We start from the raw sequence: 22,629 nt of genomic DNA on the forward strand, positions 1-22,629 counted from the left end.
CTGGGGGCAGGGAAGGGCACCACCTGGAGGCCAGGAAGGGGAGGGCGCTTCCTTGCAGGACCTCAAGCTGATGGGTTTTCTCCACAATTAAGTGCGGTTAGTAGGGGCTTGACCGTCTTCTGCAGGCCTGAGTGACTGTCTTAGTCCATTTATCAGAATATCTGAGATGGGGTAATTTATAAATTTATTTTTCACCGTTCTGGGGGCAGGGGAGTCCAAGATCAGCACACCAGCAGGCTCAGTTCTCTGGTGGAGGCTGCATCCTCTGGAGGGGAGGAATGCTGTGTCATCCCATGGCAGAAGGCAAAAGGGAAAGAAGGAGGAGCCTTTTTCTCCTGGCAGCCCTACAGCAGGACGCCTTGACACTGATAAGAAAACAGCATCAGAAGGGCCCTTGACCCATCTTCTTAGAATAAAGATATCAGGAACAAGCTCACAACTACTCATGTAATTTTTAAGAATTTCACTTTCTGCATGGGTGCTACTCTGGATTCTTGTTAGATATGGATGGAGGATAGAAATGCTGACCCTGTATATATGCAATGTGGAATATTACACAGCCATAAAAAAGAACAGAATCATGTCTTTTGCAGTAACATGGATGCAGCTGGAGGCCATTATCCTAAGTGAATTAATGTAGGAACAGAAAATCAAATACTGCATGTTCTCACTCATAAGTGGGAGCTAAACGTTGGGTACTCAAGGGCACCAACAGACACTGAGGACTACTGGAGGGGCAGGGAGAGAGGGAAGCAAGAGTTGAAGAACTGACTGATGGGTACTATGCTCAGTACCTGGGTGATGGGATCATCTGTATCCCAAACCTCAGCATCACGAGATATACCCAAGCAACAAACCTGAACATGTACCCCCCACTCCGAGTCTAAAATAAAAGTTGAAATTATTTTTAAAAATGTGAACCACAGATGATGCAGCTTGAAGAAGCATGTCATTGCTAATAAAAGCAACCATTTTTGAGCACTCATTCTGTGCAAAGAACCATTCTGAGCACTTTTTATACATTGATCCCCTTAGTCCATAAAACTACTCGAAACTGTTGTGTCTCCTGATTGTGCTGATGGTCATCCAAATCTATATACCTGTTAAACTTCAGAGAACTTTATGCCAAAATAAAAAAGTTAATTCTACTGTATAGCTTAAAAAACAAAGTAAAAAAAAAAGACCATATACCGTATAAGTCCACGGATTGAAATTCAGGAAAGGCAAAACTCTAGTGATTGTAGATCAGTGATTGCCAGGGGCTAGGGTAGGAGAGAAGGACTACAGAAGAACACAGAAACTTTTTGGGTTGATGGAAGTGTTCTAGACCATTTTGGTCATGGTTACACAACTATGTATGTGTGAAAAAGCATCATATTGTACAGTTTAAATTCTTGATTTTTTTTGTATGCAAACTAGACCTCAACAAAGCTGGGGGGAACCACCCTGTAGAATGGACATCACTCATATTTGTCTCATTAATGAGGAAATTGAGGCACAAGGAGGTTGAATAAATTCCCTGGGGTCACAGCTGATAGAGCCAGGATTCAAACACAGGAATGAATAATTCCATCAATTTTCACTTCCACAATTAACAGCTGCTCATGCAAGTAGGTCATGGCCCTTGACCTGGGTCATGGGAACACATTAGCCCTAGAGAGGCAGCTGCAACAGGTAGGAAATGCTTGACCCCCACAGAGGACTTTACAGAAATAGCAGCTGTTCTGGGGTGGCCATTTGAGTCTACACACAATTAGTCTTTCCCAAAGCAGACACAATTATTTGATTTGAAAAACTGGTGCCAGGATGCTAAGTCCTGATGCAGATATCTGGTGGCCCCTGGGCCTTCCCCTTTTTCCTGGCTGGGAGTGTGATTTAAAACCTCCTGGCTAAGCTCATTTTGCCAAATAGCTCCTGCAGGATTCATTTCCAAGGCTGAGTCCAGAAATTTCTAGCTCAGCAAATAGATCCAAAGCAAGATGATGAATTCACCCAATCTACCTTTGAGACTAAGGAATACGGTTTCTTGTGCTTTGCAGAGGCAAATAGATGTGTTTATATACAAATTTACATACATACAATGCCTTGCTTATTATAAAGAAGAGAGAAAAAATGTAACTGTATATCTGTATGTAACTTCCCAGTAGCTGTCCATCTGGGAGGGGAAGGTGAATGAAGGAATGAAGGTCCTCCGCAGGAACACAGAATGATGCTGTGTCACATTTCACACTGCTGCTGTACTACTTGGAGAAATAGGCTCCTGTCTCACTTTACAGCTAGAAACAGTGCAGACTGTTCTTAAGGCTGATGCAGAATTGAGAGGAACTGGAAGATCATCTCAGGTAACACAATCAGGCACTTATGGTTAGAAGAATGGACTCACCCAGGATCAAGCAGCTACTTAGTGGCAGAGCCAGAGAGGTAAGGTGACTATCTAAGGTCACTCAGTGCATAGCTGGAGTCAGAGACCTGGGTTCTTTTCCCTGGACCAACTATGCAACTGAAAGTAGGTTCTTTAACCTCTTGAGGTTTCTGTTCCTTGAATATAAAATGGTGCTAATAAGTGCTAGCTCAAAAGCTTATTGTGAGGACTGGGTGTGATAAGGCCCTAAGCACAATGCCTGAGACACAGTACATGCTCAATAAATTACAGCTGATGGTAGAAGTCATTTTAGTTCACCGTGATTATGCTAATGTATCTTATCTTCGGTTTGGACTAGATGAGTTCTAAGGTGAACCTTAGAACTTAGTTATTGTCTAGCCAATAACTGACTTGTACGGCACTTTATGACTTAAAAAGCCCTATCACAGAAGAGTTTTCTTTGCATTGCACAATTACCCTATAATATATATATAGAACCAGCATGATTAGCTCCATGTCCCAGTTTAAAAGACTCAAAAAGGCAAAGAAGTTTACTGAATTCTGCCTTTTCCAAGATCACACAGCTAGTAAGTGGCAGAGAGGAGTGTTGAAGTCAGATCTTCTAAGTCAAAATGTTGCCCTCTGTCTGGTGGCCCAAGTGTCCAACTCTTAGGTCATTGTCTTTCCCCTTAGTATGTTTGTCCCTGCTTCCCTATAGCCCCCCTTCCAGGCTAAGCCAACCATTGCTCTTGGAGTCTGCCTCTCACCAGCAGATCCAATGAATAATCATGAGAGTAGCCCTACTGTTGCCCTTTTACTGTGGAGATGAGGATAGATTTATAGAGGCTGACTCTGGCTGGTATTCGGGAATGGATAATTACCTTCACTTACTATATCCTAGGCTGCTTCGGCTAAATATTTACTGCCCAGAATTCTGCCCTTTCCAACCAATTCTGAACACGAGCATGGCACAGGCAACTAAGTGGCATAATTCATTTGGGGCAACCATAAATCTAAGGCTTCCACCAGAAATGATGCAAAAAATTAATGGAACATGAAATCAAGTAAATGGAATTGAGTACAGTAATTAGTTCATATTTTAATCCTCAGGTCTGTTTATTATCTGTCAACTGGCGAGCAATTAAGTTGGCACCATTGAAATGATTAGCTTTGTTTCAGCAAAAATTTATCGATACGTCAGTGCAAATGAATCTGGGGGTTTTAAATGGCCTTATTTTGAATTGTAGAGCAGCACATCCGTGGAGCAGCTAGACATCGAAAGATTTAATTTAGCAATATTATCTAGATTACTTATATTTAATATTACTGAACTGTTCTGGAGGGTTATTGGGGAATGTGGGCGGGGGAGATTTAAACTGCACAAAAGCATTGCTTCTGTTCTTAAGTTCTTAATGCAATAGTATGATTGCCTTTTCATATTGAGAGCAAGGAAGAACATTTAAGACACTATATTTTAGTCTTCCAATCTTTAATTCTCACATGTATCTCAATCGGGCACTATTACGGCTAGCTCTCACGTTGCTGGTCTTTTCTCAGGGGTCATTTGGTGATTTCTAGATCCATTTCCTTGTGGATGCTCATCATGGCTTATGTTTTGTAAAATAATCTGCCAATGTCTTTGCTGTTTTGAGGCTGACTCTATAAATGCCCTTGTGATGGGGCTGTGCTCACAAATGCAGGAAATCTGATTCTCAGGCTCTATTTACTCCATGAGGTGACTAAACCAGGTGATCTAAAAAGGTTTTTTGAATCTTGGGATTTGACAGAATTCTAAATTTTATTTAAAAAATTAAAAATCCCCAATTAAGAGTCAGGAAACTTGGGTTCTGGTCCTAATTCTGCCGCTAAATCTCCGTGACCTTGGGCAGGTCTCTTGCCCTTTCTGGCATTTGATTTTTCCTTTGTACACACAGGGGGTACGCTGGAAGAGATGGCCTCAAAAGTTCCTCCTCTGACACTGTCACTTTAGATGGACACTTGAGTAGACTTGTCCTTTCCAAGTCCAGGTCTATCTCTGGAAGTGAGAGATGTGACCTTTCACGGAAACTTACAAATTTTCATTGGCCATTGATAGTATCAGAGTCCCAATGAATACAGGTCATTCTTATTTAACACCTCTTTTTCCAATTGATTTTATTCCTGTGGCATTGGAAATGAGTTTAAAAGACACAGCTAATTCATGGAAGTGTTGTGAGCGGTACTCATGCCTGTAACTGCAGTGTCGTTGGTTACTAAATAAACGAAGGCCTCATTCAACACTTGTAAAATGATAATAGCCATGGTCTCCATGGTGACAGCTCTGAGGCAGAACCCTGATCAAATTCCAGTTAATGCCTGTCTTTAATATTGTCTTTTGTAATGTAACACCTTCCTCCTTCCTTCCCATGAAGCATCAGCAGGGAGATCAGAGTCAAGTGGAGGAGGATGGTGGCCGTCATATGCCATCCTGGGGGTCCAGGTCAGAGTTATGATGCAGGTTAGGCTGGAGTCAATGGGATAATGAGTTGACCGCAGGAGGCTGTCTTCTAATGCGATGCCCTCTCTCTTAGGCTGCACTAGTAACTATCCAATCCTGGCAGTTCAGGAACTGCTGACTTGATTGGGCTGTGCTTTCCCAGAAGTAATTATAAAAATGTGCAGAGGGAGAACTTCCTCTCCTTAGATCAGAGTCATCATCTGCTTGCTGGTATTGCTGTAATGTGCCCTACCACCATCTGAGCTTCTGCCTCTGTTTGCTTTGCTTCTCGAAGGCCAGTTTGCTCACTCTGGTGGGACTGGCTCTTGGAATCTAGAAATTTGATGTCTAGCATTGGCAAAGCTCCTTAGTCTGATCCTAGGAGTAATTTCAGGGCTGAAATGAGGAATCTAAATGAATTTTTCTGGTACACAGGCTCTCGATTGTTCCATTATTTCTCCCAGGTACTCCGAATTTACTTACCTTGTATTAGTGAATAATTTAACATAAAAAATTCTAGAACCTCTGTTAATATTGACAACTTTATTAGATTTGCCATTATGACTACACAATTTAATTCATGATATATTGGGTATAATTTAGGTACTTTGAAAGCTACATTCTTAAATTACCTTCATTTAATCTCTACTCAGCAATATGTACCCAGTGCCCATTATGTGTATGGGGAGATATTTAAAAACTACAACAGACTCTGTGACTGTAGGCCCCTTACAGGTAGGCACTATGGCCTATCAGTCTTCGAATTTCCCTACCAAGCTAGGGCCCAGAGCAGATGAGTAATCATCCGTATTGGGTTTATGGATAAATTGTGGGCTATCTTAGGCAGTGTTATGAATCAGAAGACCTGAACTAAGTCCAATCTTGGTTATTCATTGCCGGGATGGTCTTGGGCCTTTGTTTCCCCAAGAAGGTGGCAACATTGAGAGCAACCTCCTTGAGGTTCATGATCAAGTGGGAGAATTTCTGTCCCTGTGCTTTGGAATTTATTCAGAGTAAAAACCAAAGTCCATACAAAGTGCACATAGAGAGGACCCACGTGGTCTGCAGCAGCCTCTGGCCCTGCTCTGACCTCTCTGACCTCCTTCCCCATCACTCACACATGCGCTCATGCTGCTCCCGCCCTTTCTTGCACGCTCACAGCTCCCTCCCACTTCAAAACCACGGTACTGGCGATTGCCTGTGCCTGGAATGCCCTTCCCCAGCCATCTCCCTGGCAACCTCACAAATGTCATCTTCTCACTGAGGCCCATACTGGCCACACTATTTAAACTTGTAGCTCACTCCTTCCACTCCTCATTCTCTGAGCTCTCTTGTTTTGCTCTAGTTCTGTCTCCGTAGCATTTATCATCTTCTAAATTTACATGTAAATTTACTCATTTATTATGTTTATTATTTATTATCTGTCTCCCCCTGCTAGACTATAAGCACCTTACAGGTAGACATTTTTATTTGTTTTATTCACTGTAGCACATAATAGACAATCAATATTTGCTAACTGGATGAATGAATGAAGGTTAACCACAAAGCATGTGAACAGTGGCCAAGTGTTGGCAGTGAGATTCTGCAGCCACCTATGGGCATGACTGGGTGAGTTCTAGATTGTGCTGCACAGTAGTTAATTCAAGTCTGTGCCTTGTCCTTCCAGTGGCTCTTAAATCCCTCCAGGGTAGCACTTAATTGTTCAATCCTTTTGTGTCCTTTACCACATTTGGGATAGGGCTAGGTGGGGTGTCTTCTAAATACGTTTTGAATTTCTCAAAGCATATTTCTTTCCCAGAGAAATTCCAGACACGTCTTAGTAGTAACTGCAAACTGAACCACTCTTCCTCTTTTACAGTTTCTAATGGAATTTAATGCTTTGGGTAGCCGTCATATAAACGCTCCATCTTCAAGTTAAATGGGGCTGTATATTTCCTGTATAGTGAATGGATGCAACATACTTCAGAATTTCAGGGAAAAAGATGCCTATAAGATTTTTGTTCCTGGGACACAAATGGTTGACTGAGTTGTTGCTTCAGTGGTTCAGTGACTTATTCCACAAACACCACTTAAGCATTGACTGTATGTCAGGCACTGTGCTAGGTGCATGGCATGCAAAGATGAATAGGTCTTGTCCTTAAGAGGTTTACCAAGGTCATTTATTCCCTCATTCAGTAAATATTTATTGACTATCCTCACGTCTAGACAATGTATGAGGTGCTGGGAACACAGCAATGATCAATATAAAATTCCCATCAACAAAGGACTATGGTTCCAATAGAAGTGAGATTAAACAGTTACAAAACCCACAGTGATGGGCAATATAATAGATTGGGGTCAGCTAAAAAGGCCAGGTAGTAAATATTTTTGCTTCTGCAAGCTGCATATGGTCAGTCAGTTTCTGTCTTTTTAATAGCATCCTTTAAAAATGTAAACCATTCTTAGCTCCTAGGCTGGAGTTGGTCCACAGGGTATGGTTCGTAAACCCCTATAACAGTTGAATACACAGGATCCTCTGGAAGTCAAAAGGAGGCAGCACCTTCCTGTCTGGGAGGAGAGAAAGGGGCTTGGGAAGCTATGATGGGGAACCGTGGTAGATGGGGGAAGGGAGACGGGGCTGGCATTGAGAGTAGAGGGAGCAGGTTTACCATGGCATATAAGTAGCACTTCCATATGTATTGTCCATGTACCTGTCCTTAAGCATCCCAATCCTCATTCCCCCTCAATCTCCAATTGTGTCAACGGAGCATCTCTACCAGGAGGTTGTGGCAGAGCAGCAAAGTGCTAATTACACTGCATGAGCACTCCTCACAAGCCATTCATTGCCTGATGGGGCCCTGGCTCTCAAGGATGTTCTCCTCAGCACTTTTCATCCCCTAGCACACTTCAGGACGATTTGATGTTAGTTGCTTATTCCTACAGATTTGTGTTGCTTTAGTGAAACCAGCCTCTTAAGGATGCAAATAATTGATTCCTGGAAGAGGACAAGGCCTGCATTTTCTGTTGTTTGGTTTCAGTTGTTGGTTCTGAGATAATTGTCTTCTCTTTTCTGATTCAGAGCCACTGAGAGAGAGAGAGAGAAAGCAAGAGAGAAAGCCCCATATTTTACATATGACTTTAATTCTCCCCTTTTAATTAAACCCATCTTATCTATATCACCACAGCAACAGCTATGGACTTTTCCCTCTCTCAGATGTGTTTTGAGCAGGATCAGAGATTCCAGAGGCTGAGATCTAGCAAGGTCAAGGTGTTTCTACCTTGCTTTCAGAGGGAGCAGCAAGTGGGTCAGGTTGCACAGCTGCTCACCCATTCTTTCCTTAATGCTATCTAGCGAGAGCTATTTCATAATCCCCTTCTGGAATAAGCTTCAAATATAATCCACATTATGTGGTATTATCAATATACATATCCCTCAATAGACTTTACACATCTGTGGGCAGAAGCTGCACTCTGGCCCATGCCTAGCTCAGAGCCCACCACATGGCAAAAACACAAGAGCATGTGAAGAGTGGATGAAATTAACAGGAGGAACTGGCTATAGATCTTGCACGAAGTGGCTGGTACAATTCTCAGTGTACTCTTCTGCCCCCTTGAAAAGAAGAACTTAAGGAACGATTTTTAAATGAACTTGTCTAATGTATCCCAAATCAGGAAGATTCTTCTTGTCTAGCCTCACTACTGCAACGGAATCTAAGGCATGATTCTTTTCCAATATTATTTTTTCCCTGGCTAATGTATTTTCTTCTTTTCATAAATATCCTGCTTTATACTGGACATTAATCTAACCATTTAGACATGATTAGCAAAGCTAAGGGTCTTGCTTATTAAAAACAGTTAATTTTTCCTTCTTAAAGAAATTGAGACATTTGAATCCCTGAATGTGCTCATTTATCACCAACCCCCAGCAAGGAATCCAGGAGTTCTCTGTGTAGGACATGAGTAATTTTTATAAAAATGGCGTTGCTGACTGTGTCATACATCTATGCAGCTTTATAAAACAAAGCAAATGATTACCATCAATTACAATAACCTCACTAGACGAGACTGCAATTAATCTATAGCTCTTCAGATAACGACTGTTGCACTGTGCCAAGGAAAATGCCTGGCATTAATTGACTTATCATGATCAGCAGTGATAGATAGGGCAGATGGCAATGTGATTATTCACTGTCAACAAAATAAACACATGCTTTGTTGCTAGAAGTGTCTACTTGGGTCCTCTCAAAGGATAGCCAAAAATAGAAGCCAAAGGTGGCTTTGAAGGTAGCACAAAATAAAAATTAAGTTAACCAGATTCACGCAATCTACCCACATAACAAACCTGCATGTGTATACTTTATAATAAAAGTTGAAATTCATTTTTAAAAAAGTTAACCTTCAGGGTAAGATATATTGACTTTTACTGAGGATACTCCTCAGTAGAATACAATTGAAGGAAATTTCTATAAGGAAATCATGGATTGGCATGGTGGCTCATGCCTGTAATCTCAGCACTTTGGGAGCCTGAGGTGGGAGGATCACTTGAGGTCAGGAGTTCAAGACCAGCCTGGCCAACTTAGTGAAACCCCATCTCTACTTAAAAAATAGAAAAATTAGCCAGGCTTGGTGGTGCGCACCTGTAATCCCAGCTACTAGAGAGGCTGAGGCAGGAGAATCGCTTGAACCCAGGAGGTGGAGGTTGCAGTGAACGAGATCATGGCACTGCGCTTCAGCCTGGGAGACACAGCGAGACTCCATCTCAAAAAAAAAAAAAAAAAAAAATTTACGGATTGTATAGAATTTAAGCATCAGAAGATACATTAAAACTGACAGTTTTCCCTGCTCATTCGAATGTGAGTCACTTTTATGGAGTCACCAAATTCTGTTCAGTGCTTAATCACTCCAGTAATGGGGCTGGGTGCAGTGGATCACACCTATAATCCTAGCACTTTGGGGGGCCAAGACAAAAGAACTGCTTGAGCCCAGGAGTTAGAGGTTACAGTGAACTGTGATGGTGCTACCACCGTACTTCAGCCTGGGTAACAGAGTCAGACCCTTTCTCTCTAAATAAATAAATAAATAAAAGAATTCCAGTAATAGGAAGTCACAATTCTCAGAGGCAAACTCATTCCATCAGTGTATCGTTTTCATCGTTGGAACACATATGTAGCTGAATTCCGTCTTTCTGTAGCTTCCACCCATTGGCCATAGGTGTCTCCCCTTATGCTACATAGAAGATGCCAAACTCTTCTTGCTCGCTGAAATCCGTAAATGAGATCTCAAAGGTCAACTGCTTATCGCACTACTTTGCATATAACATTGTTTTGGGGACTCTGAAATTCTGGTCTCTTGCAACTAAACCCATACCAGTTCATCTATAGACCCCTGACACTGAAGGGCTTGGAAAGAAATGTGATGCGATGAATGCGTCTACCCAGGGCAAGGTATAATTATACCTGTGCTGAGGCCAGTGCTTAAGCCTGTGTTGGAGCGGTGGATGTGTGTGTGTGACCGCCCTACTTGGGAAGCTGTTCTCCAAGCCTCATCAGTCTAGATAGCATCCCAGCCTTGCCATTTCCAGGGGACAATTACCAATGTGTGCTCCTTCCCCCCTTTTTATGCAGTGTGATTTTGTTGATTAAGTCCCGTTTGTTTAGAAAACTGGGATAATTCAGGCTGAGTTTCACCTAAAATTGGCATAGTGGTCGCTAACCAAAATCTCTTGGGGAAAGTTTTACAAATGTACAGACCTGGATCCTATATCCCGAGACTCTGATTCAGTTGGTTTTGGGAAGGACTGAGAGGAAAATATTTTGACAAGGCTTCCCAGTTCATTGTGATTTGCAACCCTGCTTACGTGCTTTCTTCACTGGGAACACATAATAATGTACCATTGTAGAAGTGCTTCACAAACCTAATCGTCAGACTGTCCCGGGAACTTTTAAAATGCAAATTCTTTGGTGCACCTGATACCTGTGGTCTGGTGTAGGTCTAGGAAAATTCCTACACTAACAGATCAAATTACTATATGTTTCCCTTAAGGATTTTGGAAGCACTCATTTACTCTAAAATTGTGGTTCATGTATAAGTTACAAAGCACCCTTACCATATACTGAAGAAACAAGTGTCACTAAAGAATAATACAATGTAAATATTTTAGCCTAGTAAACATCTACATTTTATCAACTATTCATTTAACAAATATTTCTACTCTGAGGCAGTGTTGTGATAGGTGCTGGAATACGACAGAATATGGGGGAGAAAAAGAAATAACAGCAAACAAAAAAATGAGCAAGTAAGTCAACAGATAAAATAATTACAAACCTTAAAATAACTTAAGAGGAAGAATTCATCTAATTTTGAATATTCTCTAATTCCGACTGGCAGTACCCAGTTATGCTCAAATTGTGACTTTCTGTCCTGCTTTCATTATATTTCTTGTACTCTAGTTCAGAATCTGCAACTTGGGAGCCTGGCATTACAGTGCCTTTAGCAGACATCCCTAATCAATCCTAGTGTTTTTTTCCCTACAGATCCAGGAGGGAGACCCATGCTACAGCTCACCCCTATTGTCTATACAGTCATTATTAATAGATCACAGATAAAATGCTAGATGAAATCTTCATGCAGCTTCTCCAGCACACACTGCCCTGACATGCCTCGGGGCTTTTGCTCACACTAGCCCTCATTTCCTGCTTTATCATTGTTGTTTATCAATCATTGAGTACTTTCAGTGTTCTTACATCTGGAATCCCACTTAATTTTTAAAATGGAGGTGTCTAAACTGTGCCTTAAAAGGCTTAAGTAACATCCCAAGATCACACAGTGTGTATCAAAGCAAGACTACAAAACTCAGGTCACTGAACTCCAAAGCTGATGGTCTTAAAATTGTTCATCATTGCCTCTCTTTACAGCCCAGTTCAAAGGGCACCTTCTCTGTGAAGCTTCTCCTGACCCCTTCAAGCAAAATTTATCACTTCTTCCTTTGAGTTTGCCAGGGCCTTTGTACATCCCCATTACAGCATGACATTATACTTTAATGACTTCAATGTAGCACTCTTTGAGCTCCTCTGTTGTAGGAGCCCTTTTTTAATCTCTGTATCCCTGGTAACTAGCTGAGTGCCTAGGCAGGCTCTTAGTGATACATTCTGAATGCACATTAAAATCTGGCTGCTGGACTCATTAAGATTGTGGGTCTGTTTCTTAGTGCTTAGCCTTAACACACTAAAAATATGGCCAGACTTATACATGATCTTTAAAAATATAAAAAGACCACAAGAAATACATATTTTTATAATTTCAAAGCCTTCCTAACATCAGTTATTGAGGACCCTTAAGCAGAAACCTAGTTACAGGGCACTTAGCAGGTAAGGACCCCTGATCTCTAGTTCATAAACACCCTCCAGTATAACGGGGGTAAAACAGATCAGATTACATACACCCCACTTGTGAGGTGTTACACCACAGATGACAACTGTTTAAACTGTAGCTCTTGTCCTATCAATGAAACTGTGGTTGGGCTCTCTGCTGTGGCCTGAGTTCTGTCTGGGTTGATGGTGTCACAGAGTGACGTTTCCATTTTGCAGAAACTCAGGAAAACTATTGAGTTGCCTGACACTTATTTCACAGTATGTTACAGTTTCATGCAAATATGACTCATTATATTCAAAAGAAAAGTTATGGAATCTGTGCTATCATATGTGACACGTGAGAGGCTGATCGCCCAGAAAGGTGTAAGTAAAGATGTGTTATATATATAAGGTGAGGATTTGGGGTTGATATAATGCTCTAGAAATATCACTGGGCATGAGTCTCAAAGAGAGCTGCACCAGTGTCTCAGAAGGAAAGAGCTAGTTTCATTGTAGCCTTCCCTGGAAAATACTAGAAGCTTGTTATTGACTTCTATGTCAATTTGCAAAAGACAGACGGAGAAAGAAGGCATTGGCCTTCTCATTTCATAGAGTAGAGTGAATCCCTTTGTCATATTATCCCATCTTGGATATAAACAGGGACCCAATATTATAAGTTGACATTTAACCTTAGTACTTTGACAGACTAACATACCTCCCCAGAGAAGGCCTGTCCGTTGAGGAGGTGCTCCGACCCTTGGCTGTCCTCACTGCCAAAGTGTAGTCGGATCTCCTCCAGCCGGTGGCTGTATGTCATGGGCCCTCCAGATATGTTGACTAAGTGCTCCTTGTCCAGGCGAAGGGATACGTGTCTTCCAGTGTTGTACATGGTCCCACTGACCTGCAAGGCAATTAGCAACAGGTCAAGGAAGGCCCTCCGTCATCTATGCCTCCCCAAACCCAGCATAGTGCTTGGATCAATGCCTTTTGCTTCCTCTTGATGGGAAGATTGGCTAAATCCACATGTGGATTAGGGAGTGGTAGCTGCCCCAGAGGGTATATGTGGGATCTGTGGTAATTTCTGTGAGGCATAAACCACATGATGGCTTAGGAATTTGAGGTAAGAAATCAAAAGGAGACTTTTCACCAATTGTGACTAATATTTTGTGCATTGCGTCTTATAAAAAATGAACTTGTCCTTCTTACTGTAAGTATTTGGAATGGAAAGATACTGCGAGCGTTCTAAATCTCAGCTGCGAGAAATTGGAGAGAGCAGTTAGCAACGGGTGAGATACTAAGAAAGCCAAATGAGACAGGGAAGAGAAAATAAGTGAATAGAAGCAGATGCTCGTGGGAGATGGAAAGCCTGGGTCTGAATTCTCAATATCTGGTGTGTCTTGGTTAGGTCCTTTTCCTGCCCTGCAACCAGACATTGCACAGAATCCTCATAGCTTGTGGGCTTCAAGTGTTAAACTAAAGGGGTTCACTCAAACTTCCAATTTCATAGATTCCTAGACTTACTCCTTATTCCTGATTCCATCTTGCACCAGCCCCTCCAAACTGTTAACATGACTGCTTGGCGTTCCTTTTCCTTCTTTCTTTTCTTGTTAGGACTTGATGTTCAGCTTCATTTTTCTGACTGTGACCTCAGCACTTCTCAACAACAATTGATTCTAGAACACTTGTTCCACCTGAAACTCTACTTTCTTACTCTACTTTCTTGGGTTGACTTAGCTCTGGGAGTAGGATCTAGAGCTTAGGGGAGACTTTGAATGAGTCTGGAAGGAGTGTTTCTGGGTTACACGAGGCTGAACTACTTGGCTTTTCTTCCTGCTTACTCTGACTTTGGGCCAAGCCTTCAGCCCTGTGATTCCTGAAGGGCTTCCTGTAACTTCTGATACCTTCATTAGATGTGGATTTCATATATATGCTCTATAGCACTATCCTTCACCTGCCCCTCTTCCACCTTTCTGACACTGGTGTTGTGAATGATTAGCTCTTGAGTTGTTCACCATGGCAGAGACCATAATGCTCACCAAATACTCCAGTGACTCATTTTGTTTCCTGCCACCTTACTGTAGGATGGAGCCCATGTGACTGGTAGGGGCCATGGGCTGGGAGGGGTCACGACAAGTGTCACTTCCAGGTTGAAATAGTGGATTCCCCAGACTCACCTTCCCCTGGTACATCGACCAATGGCATTATATGGAAATGGCAATGTGGTGCAGTGACTGCATGGAGCTCATGTCAGCCTAGGCCCCTAGATATTATGTGCAGTTTACAACAATGACAGGAATTCTTCCCCTCCCTATAACTACGCTCCCAACAATGTGACTTTGTAACTGCTGTCATCCAGATAAGAGGCTATTTCTCTACGTCGAGTCTGGGCTGGCCTTGTCACTTACTTTGGCCAACAGCATGTGCGGCACACAACATGCCAGTCCTGAGAGTAGACCTTGAGGGCATGCATGTTTTCTTCACTTCTTCTTGGAGCCATGAAACTACCATGCAAATGAGCCTGGGCTAGCCTGCTAGAGGATGGGACCACAGTGAGGAGAGCCATCCCAGGAGAGGCCGTCTAGACTGGCTACTCTGTGGCTGATCCACTAGCTGACTGGCCCAGCTGAGATCAGCTTAGCCTGGCCCAGGTCAGAAATGTCCACTGACCCATAGGCTTGGAGCTAAATGGTTATTTAAGTCTCTAAATTTTGGGGTGGTTTGTTATGCAGCAAAAGGGAATTGATATACACTAAGTCAGTCGTCTTCTTTCTCCTGTGAAATCTGGAACTATCAACAGAAACTCTCTGTTGAGTTCCTGAACTGCAAGGTCGCCTGGGTCCCAATCATACTGTTTAGCAGAGAAAGTCAGATCAGAGAGAGCGGACTGAGGCAGGTGTCCCAACATTGACAGAGGAGACCACACACTGGGGAAAGCGGGAGGGAATGGGGAGAATAACTACTTAGCTTCAGATATCTTTGTGTCTCTTTGTTCTAGTTCCTTCAAGAGGCCTGAACTGTACTTTCTAATATTCTACACCTTATCAATACATTTTTTAACCTCAAGTTATCTATTCTTTGCAACCAAATGATCCGTGCCAATGACTTCACTCCTGTTGTCCAGCCTCAAATAAATGTATATTTAGTGTGAGATAATCAGAACTTGCCTTCTTTTCATTTCCCCGGACTCCCTTTTCAGTCCAATAGCTCAAGACGGATTTGTGTTAGCCATGACTTCAATCTCTAAATATAAGCTATTTTTTCTAATTATTAAGATAATACATAGGCATTATTATACGGTTTGAAAGATATGGGACAGCAAATCGACCACAATTTCACAATTAAACAGTAATCACCACTAATATTTTGGCATATATATAATTTTCACACTCATACCTGTAGACCCATATTTTAATGAGATCATTTTATATATGTGCATTATAAATATATAATAAATACTTTTCACTTGCATATATGTATATTATATATGACTTTATATGTTATTTTCACTAACATATAGATATTTCCATGTCATTAACTATTCTTTAGCAGTATCACTTTGAAATATCTACATCATATTGCCTTGTAAAAATATATAGCTGATTGTTGAATCTTTACAGTACTTTCACTTTTTCATTATTGTAAAAAAAACCTGTAATAAACATCCTTATGGATAAATCTTTTCACTAATCCAGAGATATTTCATTATGCAAATTCCAGGTAAAATAGTGTACACATTATTACAGCATTTACTATGTATTGCTGCATCCATCTACTATGGGGAGTAGATCCCACAGAGCAGGGCTGGATCTCTGTAATTCCCTTCAAATGACATTAAGCACAGAACCATGGGATTCAATCCAGTGACATTCTGTAGTATAAAAGGCAACAAAAAACATTGCTCCAAGTTCCTATGACATGCATGCTTTGTGCCACTGGGCAAGTATCTCGGGCTTCCTAACACTTCTAGAAATCCTTTCATGTATGTCTGTCTAATGTTCCCAAGAAAATTATTGCCCATTGAATCAAGGCACTGACTACATTTTATGCTTGCCTGAATTTTTCCAGTACTTGGGAAACACACTAGCACGAGTAGGTGGAAAAATCAGGGGCCCTGGAGTCAAAAGATTCTCAGTCTGCCTCTTGTGACCTAGGGTAGTTTACTGAATTTCTTGACCCTTCAGTTTTCTTAACCATAGAGATAACAGAATTTCCTCCATGAAAATGACAGACAAAAAAGCTATAAGGCATATTGAAACAAATAGCAAAATGACAAAGTCCCTTCTTATCAGTAATTACTTTAAATGTAAATGGATTCCACTTGTATGCTATATCTAAAGTAGCCAAAATCATAGAAACAGAAAGTAGAATGGTGATTGCCAGGGACTGAGGGAGGAAGAGAGAGTTAGTATTTAATGAGTATAAAGTTTCAGTTTTGCAAAATAAAAAGAGTTCTGGAAACAGATGGTGGTGACGGTCGTACAACAATATGAATGTGCTTAACACCACTGAATTGTACACTTAAAATGGTTAAGATGGTAAATTTTATGTCATATGTATTTTACAAGAATAAAAAGTTGGTAAAAATTGCCCTCACGAGGTTGTGATAATTAACTAATATATGCGATGGTCACACGTGTTCATTCTCTTCCTTCCCTTACTCTTGGCTATTATGGCATGGGTGCCTAGGTGATATTGAAGGATTCTCATTGATCTTTCTTCCCCATGCCTTCCCCAATTCCCAGAGCCTGGTGGAATACAATGTTGCTTGCTAAATGTCATAATGAAGAACTGGAGCTAACTTCTGCCTTGTGATGATTCACTGGCCTCTCATTTTGGATTTTAAGGTGCTAGACATGAGGAGAATGCAAGATCATATTGAAGGCCATGAAGCAAACCCCAAACCAGAAGCAGGAATACACCAATGTGCCTTCTAGTTCTTCGATCTCACTTCCAGACCCCTTCTGCATACATGGCTCTGTCTTCATTCATTCATTCAGTTGGCCGTTTACTTAGAACAAAACATTCAATGCACCTAACCGTGTGCTAGGAGCTGGGGACAGTATGACTGTGAGCAAAGCCAGTCCCTCTCCCTGCCATCATGGAGCTCACACTCCATTATGGAGAGACCTGAATGGGGGCACAAAGTTATGGGCAATCCATAACTGCTATCATTTTCCTATGTGTTCCTACAATGAGATGCAACACCCCCTTTGCCCCACTCTTCCCATAGACACTGAAGTAACATTAATTTGTATTAATCAAAAAAAGCTGTGTCGGCAGGGTATGGTTTGTTGCACTTTAATTTAAAAATAAAGGCTTGACAACGTTATGTATGATATCTAAGGGTACATCTGCACTGTAGTAATTAACATTGCAGCAGTGTCATTTTATCTCGAATGCTAATTGCTGTGTTTTCAATGAACTACTTTGGTGCACAGCATGTTGGAAAAAGTTATATTATACAGACCAGGAAACAAAACAGAATGGAGAAATTGAAGCTGCAGGGGATATCCAGGTTGCCTCTGGCTGCCTCACAGTTCTTTTTGTTTTCTCTTAATTCACTGCAAAATAAGGTGTGAGATGTGTGTGATGTCCATTTTACCAGCAAAGGAAGTAAGCGGGGGCTGGTGAAGGTTCAGTGACTTATCCGGAATCACACAGTGGCAGGTGGCAAACCCAGGTCTTCTGATTCCAAGACTAATGATCTCAATGTAAGCAAACGCAAGTGTCCTTGCTCATTTCAGATTAAAAAAAAAATACACTGGGGGGCCAGGTACATTGGCTCACGCCTGTAATCCTAACATTTTGGGAGGTCGAGGCAGGTGGATCACCTGAGGTCAGGGGCTTGAGACCAGCCTGGCCAACATGGCGAAATCCCGTCTCCACTAAAAATACAATTAGCCGGGTGTGGTAGCAGGCACCTGCGGCTACTCGGGAGGCTGAGGCAGGAGAATCGCTTGAACCCAGGAGGCAGAGGTTGCAGTAGCTGAGATCACGCCGCTGCACTGCAGCCTGGGTGACAGAGTGAGATTCCATCTCAAAAATAAATAAATAAAAATAAAAAACAAGTAAATAAAAAATATGTTGGGGATTTTCATTTCTTCTCCAGTCTGTATTTGCAGATCTTAGGCAGTTCCAGAAAAAGTGGGATCTTTTTCAGGAAAAGAGAGGACTGTAATTGGATGCTAGCCTGCTGAAGTTCATCCCAGGAGGAGGCTTCGAGAAACCTGAAGGTTAAGGAAGTCCCTCAATTTCCTCACCTGCAGAATTCATACTGGTTTGAGACTGGTTGGAGCTACATATATTGAGGGAAGCAGGTAATAGGTGCTCCACAGAAGTGCCTGTCTAGGTTGTATGTCAATCAATATTATCTTGATAACTTGAGACCATCTAGAAGCAATATGTTCTTTTGCAAAGCAAAAATTTTATGCCTGGTGTATAAAATTGTATGCCTGGTGTATTTATTTGGCAAAATTAGATGTCTTTGCATAGCAAACACAGTGCTTTGCAGCAGTCAGTGATTCGGGGCCTCTAATAAATGGGGTCATCTTTTTTCATTCTGGTGACATCATCATGTTTAGAGGGAAATAAATTTGGTCAATGCATTTTTAAGGTAGGAAAAATTTTCATTCTTTGAAAGTCAGCCACAAGCCTGTTCATAACAGATGGCATCTTGGTTAGAACTTTACTGGGTGTCACGGGGGGTGGTGGTAAATTCTGCACCTGAACTTTCTCTGTTAATCATCACAATTTCTCCCTCACCAAACCCAGCACCATTTGCTTATTCTCAGTGGGAAGATATTAGGCTAAACCCATATGTGGAGGGAAGGCCTCTCACAGGGCACACCTGTCTTACCTGGTTTCTATGGCACTTTCCATAGAAGCAAACTGCCATCAGTCGGGGGCCAGAACTTGACCTCAGCTATCTTTGGCTCTAAAGCCTGTGCTTTTAACCACTGGAAATTATTAGGTTGTGCAGTTTTTGTTTTTGTTTTTTGATACGGAGTCTCACTCTGTCGCCCAGGCTGGAGTGCAGTGGCATGATCTTGGCTCACTGCAACCTCCACCTCCCGCGTTCAAGTGATTCTCCCTCCACAGCCTCCTCAGTAGCTGGGATTACAGGTACCTGCCATCATGCCCAGCTAATTTTTATATTTTTAGTAGAGATGGGGTTTCACCATGTTGGCCAGGCTGGTCTCGAACTCCTGACCTCAGGTGATCCACCTGCCTCGGCCTCCCAAAGTGCTGGGATTACAGGCATGAGTCACCACACCCAGCCACAGCTGGTTATTTAACAATGTAATATTACAGCATTTTCTTCAAGAGGTAGGTTGAGCGTGTAGGAGCCTCCCAGTAGTTTGGAATTCAGGATGTTTAGGATGACTTACTGTTTACTCAGGGTTCTCTGGAGAAACAGAATAGTGTGTGTGTGTGTAAGAGACAACACATGTGCACACACACACACATACTATTGTGTGTGTGTGTAATGTATATATATATATATCACACATAAAATAAAGAGATTTTAAGAAATTGTCTCATCTAATTACGGACATTGGCAAGTCCAAAAGTTGCAGGGTGGTCCTGCAGGGTGGAGGCAAGAGCTGATGCTGTAGTTTGCCTCTGAAGATCCCCTGCAGAATTCCTTTTCATTGAGGGAGATCAGTCTTTTTGATCTCTTGAGGCCTTCCGCTGATTGGGTGAGGCCCATCAACCTTATGCAGGGCAATCTGCTTTACTCAAATTCCACTGATTTAAATGTTTATCCCATCTATAGACATTCTCACAGAAATCTCCCAATTAATGTTTGACCAAATATTTGAGCGCCGTGGCCCAGCGAAGTCAACACATCAATTAACCACTACACTTATTTTCAAATTCTATTTGCCTTATTACATCAGTTCAAATAGCTCTTAACCAAATAGTTGCTCTGATACCACACATAAAGGGTTATATATATAATACGAATGTGCGTGTGTGTATATATGCATGCATATATTATATAGCTATATTGTCTATATCTGTATATACTATATACACACGTCTGTATATTATGTATAATACAAACACACATGCATTTTATCTACATATTCCCTACATCACATAATTTTAAAAGTCACCTACACGAAGACTGTTTTCCAAATGTCAGTCACATAGAAGGAGAACCAGTTTGAAAACACGTACATCTGAATGATAGAACAATTATAAAGAAATAATTTAACTTTTCTTGTTAACAAGTCAGGTTTATCCTTGAGTATAGATGGGACCACGGAGATTATTTTGATGTAAATTACTTATTGTTTTGGGTCTTAGATGTTGTATAAACTCACATTTCGAGATAACAAAGAGGAAGAGGTATATCTTTTTATAAAGACCAATTCACAAAATACACATGTCAAAGGTCTCTTGGTTTAATGGAGATAGTGCTTGTAGGGTGGATGTTTACTGCAGAAAGCTAAGCTAGAGGAAATCTTACCTTCAGAAATTCCAAAAGATTCAATAAGTAGCTACTTGCTTGATGTGACACAAAGATTATGTGAGGTTTCCGATATGTTCTCTCTCAAGGCAGTCTGACTCAGATCTCCTCTAATATAGTAAAAAATAATTCTCTACAGCTTAAATGGAAATATAACAGTACAAATGGAGTAGCTGAGAGGAAACAGAATTTCAGTCATGTAGAAGGAAGAGATGGCCCATCTGACGTGTACAGGAGCTACTTGCATTCTTAATCCAGTTAGTTAGGAAAGGAAGGGTGGAGGACACCTACTAATTGGAGGATTTACTATGTGTCAGGTGTTGTACCACTTTTTAGATTAGAAAACCAGGTACAGGTCGGCTAAGAATTCTACTCAAAGATACAAAAGGAATAAGTGACGGGACTAGAATTCAAGTCTTCATGATCCAAAGCTCATGCTCTTTCCAGGGTCTCAAGGAGCAGCTTCAAAGTCACTGTAGAGAGGGTGCACTCCCATTTCTCAGTGACCATGTACATTTCAGAAATTTCATAATGTCCTTTTTATTTATTTACTATTCTATATGGAATTGGCACCCGGGCCCCGTTCACCGGTATCATAGGAGAGCTGGCATTCTTGCCTTTGGGATTTGGGATACAGTCTTATTCAGCAGATTTTTTTTTTTTTTTAACCAACAAGAATGAGCTTGAATCAACAGATTTTCTTTTACTACAACTATAAAAATACATAACTATAAACACGCTGGGAGGTGATGGGCCACAACATCCACAACAGCGGCTTGACTGTGGTGTACTCTGGGCCGTGTGCTCAGCCCCTTTCCATCATCATCTCATTTCATCCTTATGCCGCCCAGGTGAGGAAGGCATTATCCATATTCTGCATATGAGGAGATAGAAGCTCAAAGGGGTTAAAGGATTTTTACTTAAAGCACCACAGTTAGAAATTGGCGGTCCCAGAATTCTAGCCCAGGCCTATTTGACTGCACGTTCTATAGCTCTTTAAAAGAGAAATCAGAAGTTGGTAGGAAGAGTGCTGGGGAGATGAGGTAGTTTTTAAATTTTATTATTTTTTTATTTTTTGAGACGGAGTCCTCACTCTGTCACCCAGGCTGGAGTGCAGTGGCGCGATCTCGGCTCACTGCAAGCTCCGCCTCCCAGGTTCACGCCATTCTCCTGCCTCAGCCTCCTGAGTAGCTGGGACTACAGGCACCCTCCACCATGCCTGGCTAATTTTTTTTTTTTGTATGTTTTAGTAAAGACGGGGTTTCACCGTGTTAGCCAGGATGGTCTTGATCTCCTGACCTCGTGATCCGCCCACCTTGGCCTCCCAAAGTGTTGGGATTACAGGCGTGAGCCACCGCTCCCAGCCATGAGATGAGGTAGTTTTTAAAAAGCTTCTGGGGTTAGGGATCAATTCTTAATTAAAATACGATGTCTGCATGGATATGCCAGGTTGGGTTTAATGTGTCCAGACCTGGTCTAGACCCAGGGTGGCAGGGCAGTTCCAGTCCCCGCTTGCTGGGAGTTGAGAGATGGGTCATACCTGCCTCTCCTAGTGTTGGCTGAGCAACTGGGTGGCTGAGCCCATAATGTTGGAAGGCCCCTCAGTGAAGAAGATTCAACAGCCATGTCATGAGTTAGGTGACCTTTCTTTGTAACCAAAGTTTCCTGTTATATGTCTCTGGCCACTCTGCCGAGGTGTGTAATAGGCCTTCTTTGCAATGTAATTAGTGAGTCTGAGATTTAAGAACACCACTTAGTCTAGTTTTCTGCAAAGTAGCTCAAGAGATCAAGGCCCTGATTTGTAAAGAGTGAATACAAAAAGCCAGTGTGCTGCCTGCTCACATGGGCACTCTGGAAGCCTCGACGCAAGAAAAAAAATTAGTACCAAAAACTGGAGTCAAATCATTGGCTTCAGTGCAGCATAGCAGACACACAGATTAGCAAACTTGGGGGCGTGTGGATTCTAAAGCTAAAGGACTTCAGAGAT

At 41.8% G+C, this 22,629-nt stretch overlaps 1 protein-coding gene across 1 annotated transcript in view; it reads right to left on the minus strand.

Annotated features, from left to right (window-relative positions):
* Positions 1 to 22,629, minus strand: part of LOC116463564 (carbonic anhydrase-related protein 10) — a 515,683-nt gene that overhangs the window by 94,916 nt on the left and 398,138 nt on the right. The window contains exon 4 of the mRNA XM_032146727.2: positions 12,882 to 13,067. Coding sequence (XP_032002618.1) covers positions 12,882 to 13,067 — 186 coding nt within the window. The remainder of the gene's footprint in view (positions 1 to 12,881; positions 13,068 to 22,629) is intronic.

Source organism: Hylobates moloch, unplaced genomic scaffold (assembly GCF_009828535.3).
Source record: "Hylobates moloch isolate HMO894 unplaced genomic scaffold, HMol_V3 SCAFFOLD_42, whole genome shotgun sequence".
Lineage (NCBI taxonomy): Eukaryota > Metazoa > Chordata > Mammalia > Primates > Hylobatidae > Hylobates > Hylobates moloch.